The sequence below is a fragment of the Octopus bimaculoides genome, chromosome 26, assembly GCF_001194135.2.
Source record: "Octopus bimaculoides isolate UCB-OBI-ISO-001 chromosome 26, ASM119413v2, whole genome shotgun sequence".
NCBI lineage: Eukaryota > Metazoa > Mollusca > Cephalopoda > Octopoda > Octopodidae > Octopus > Octopus bimaculoides.
In genome coordinates this window covers 19282461-19284982 of record NC_069006.1, presented here as the reverse complement: position 1 = coordinate 19284982, position 2522 = coordinate 19282461, and the positions used below count along the sequence as shown (strand labels likewise).

Genomic DNA, 2522 nt, shown 5'->3' with positions numbered 1-2522 from the left:
ATATATATATATATATATATATATATATATATACACACACACACATGCAGTATAAATGCATAAATATATATGTGTGTGTGTGTGTATGTTATGTACATACATGCACATACATTACTACGCGGTGCTCCAGCATGGCCGCAGTCAAATGACTGAAACAAGTAAAAGAGAGTATATAAGCAGGTAATCTAAATATTTTCTAATCAATACTCAACTGAGGTTAGCACAGAAGTGATGAATACTGATGAGACAGACAAAGAAATAAAGTGAAGGGGGAATAACTCTGATATTTCATCTGTGTGTTAGTGTGTGTATGTGTGTGTGTGTATAGTTTAAAATAATATTGGTTGTAATAAGAGGAAGCAGGGAGAGAGAGAGAGACGTGAGCGTACTTGACTGCAAGGAAGCCTAAATGTGAAGGTACCTAAAACAGTTGCAACAAGATTTGAATTTACCACTGCGAGCTACTGTTATCAATGAAGTTGGTTCTACCTTGTGTTACCTATTAATTGCTTGCTGGACATTAGACAAAGCCATAGAGTACTGGACCAATACTGGACGACTAAAGTTTCAGATTTCTTTCTTTTCATCTGCTAAGCCAGGAGGTAGAGTCACAGCATAATCTGTAGCGATGAGAGGCTGAAGCGTGCAGCAGGATGTCTCTTGGTGCATGCATGTTGTAGCCCTGAAGCTGAGAGATTCATAATTTTTTGGTTATTTCTTTCATTGAAAGGATGAAGTAGTGAGTCAAATGGTGATATGGGAACCAATGCATAGGGAAAAACCTAGGGGTCGTCCTTCTAGGACATTTATTGACCAACTCATGGCAGGCTCTGAAGAGCAATACAGGGCTGGGAATTCTGGAGATAAGTGGTTGGTGGTGTTTGAGGACAACAAGGTAGGTACTTCATTTGGTGATGGTGCCACATAAAAAGCACTGGTGCTGGTACCATGTAAAAAGAACCCAGGACTCACTGTAAAGTGGTTGGTGGTGCTAAGACAGGCATCCAACCATAGAAAACATATCGAAACAGACTATGGATCCTGGTGTGGCTCCTGACCTTGCCAGCTCCTGTCAAACCATCCGACCCATGCCAGCATTGAAAACTGATGTTAAATGATGATGATGATGATTAAAAATTCTGACCGAGATCTTTTATTTATTTATTTATTGAGATGAAATTTTGAGATGTTACAATAAGGAAATTACCTGACTTTTTCCAATTCTGTATTGCAATATCTTGTAAGGTCACGCACAAGATCAGTGAAATTGTTATATTCCCGATTTGCAAGCTGTAGAATAGAAAAGGAAAATGACATTACATACAGAGAGAGACACAACATGTCACTGCGTTATAAACGTCTAACTCACAGAGTATTCAGTGATAATATTCAAAAGATGAGCTGGTATCTTTGAACATGATGTATAGGAGGAACATGTGTGGATATTTGGTAAGGAGAGAGTTTGCTTCCCAACCACATGGTTCCATATTCAGTCCTAGTGCATGGCACCATAAGTAAATGTCTTCTTGTAATGTAACCCTGGATTAACCAAAGCCTTGTGAGTGGATGTGGTTGGTGGAAACTGAAAGAGGCTCATCATGCGAATTTTTCTATCAAAAGGGTCTTTCACCCCAATATTTATATGAAACATAAAACATACAGGAGTTATGTGTGTGTGTGTGTGTATCATTTATTTTTTAATTGCTTCAATCATTAGACTGTGGTTACGCTGCAGTACTGCCTTGAGGAATTTTAGTCAAACAAATCAACCCCAGTACTTTTGTAAACTTGATATTTATTCTATCATTCTCTATTGCCAAACCACTAAGTTACAAGGCCATAAACACACCGACACCAGTTGTCAAGCAGTGGTAGGGGACAAGACATAGAGGCACACACACATCAATATATATATATATATATATATATATATACACACACACACCCATAAGATGGGCTGGTTTCAGTTTCCATCTACCAAATCCACTCACAAGGCTTTGGTTGGTTCAAGGCTATAGTAAAAGACACTTGCCCAAGGTGCTACGCAGTGGGACAGAATCAAGCTTCAAGTAGTTGCGAAGCAAACTTCTTACCACACAGCCATGCCTGCACACACACACACACACACATACATATTTATATATATTCATATATATATATGTAAGCTGGTGCTAACTAGTACCCTATTACACTTTAGTGATGTCTATAGTTTTGCCTCTCGGTTGTAAATTTGTGAATAAGCCACTTCATGATTTATAATTTTCACTTTTACCTTTTATGAAATCAGCGTGAGATTTCTACAGTAACTCTTATAAACTGACAAGGTGAGCCAGTTTAACCCTAGGCCGGGTGAGAGCCAGCTATGCTCCAGATGTTGTAGGGAGCTTGCCTCCTTTGATAGTCTTAAGATAAGTGCTTTATCATGGCTAGGAGTTATTTTGACTCTTATTTCTAGAAACGGTGGTGCTAAGTAGCACACTTAGTCACTTTAGTGACGTCTATATATATATATATATATATAT

General features: G+C 38.3%; 1 protein-coding gene across 1 annotated transcript in view; it reads right to left on the bottom strand.

The window, feature by feature from the left end:
• Nucleotides 1-2522, bottom strand: part of LOC106876105 (hillarin) — a 52893-nt gene that overhangs the window by 5655 nt on the left and 44716 nt on the right. Inside the window, exon 5 of the mRNA XM_014924515.2 lies at nucleotides 1208-1290. Coding sequence (XP_014780001.1) covers nucleotides 1208-1290 — 83 coding nt within the window. The remainder of the gene's footprint in view (nucleotides 1-1207; nucleotides 1291-2522) is intronic.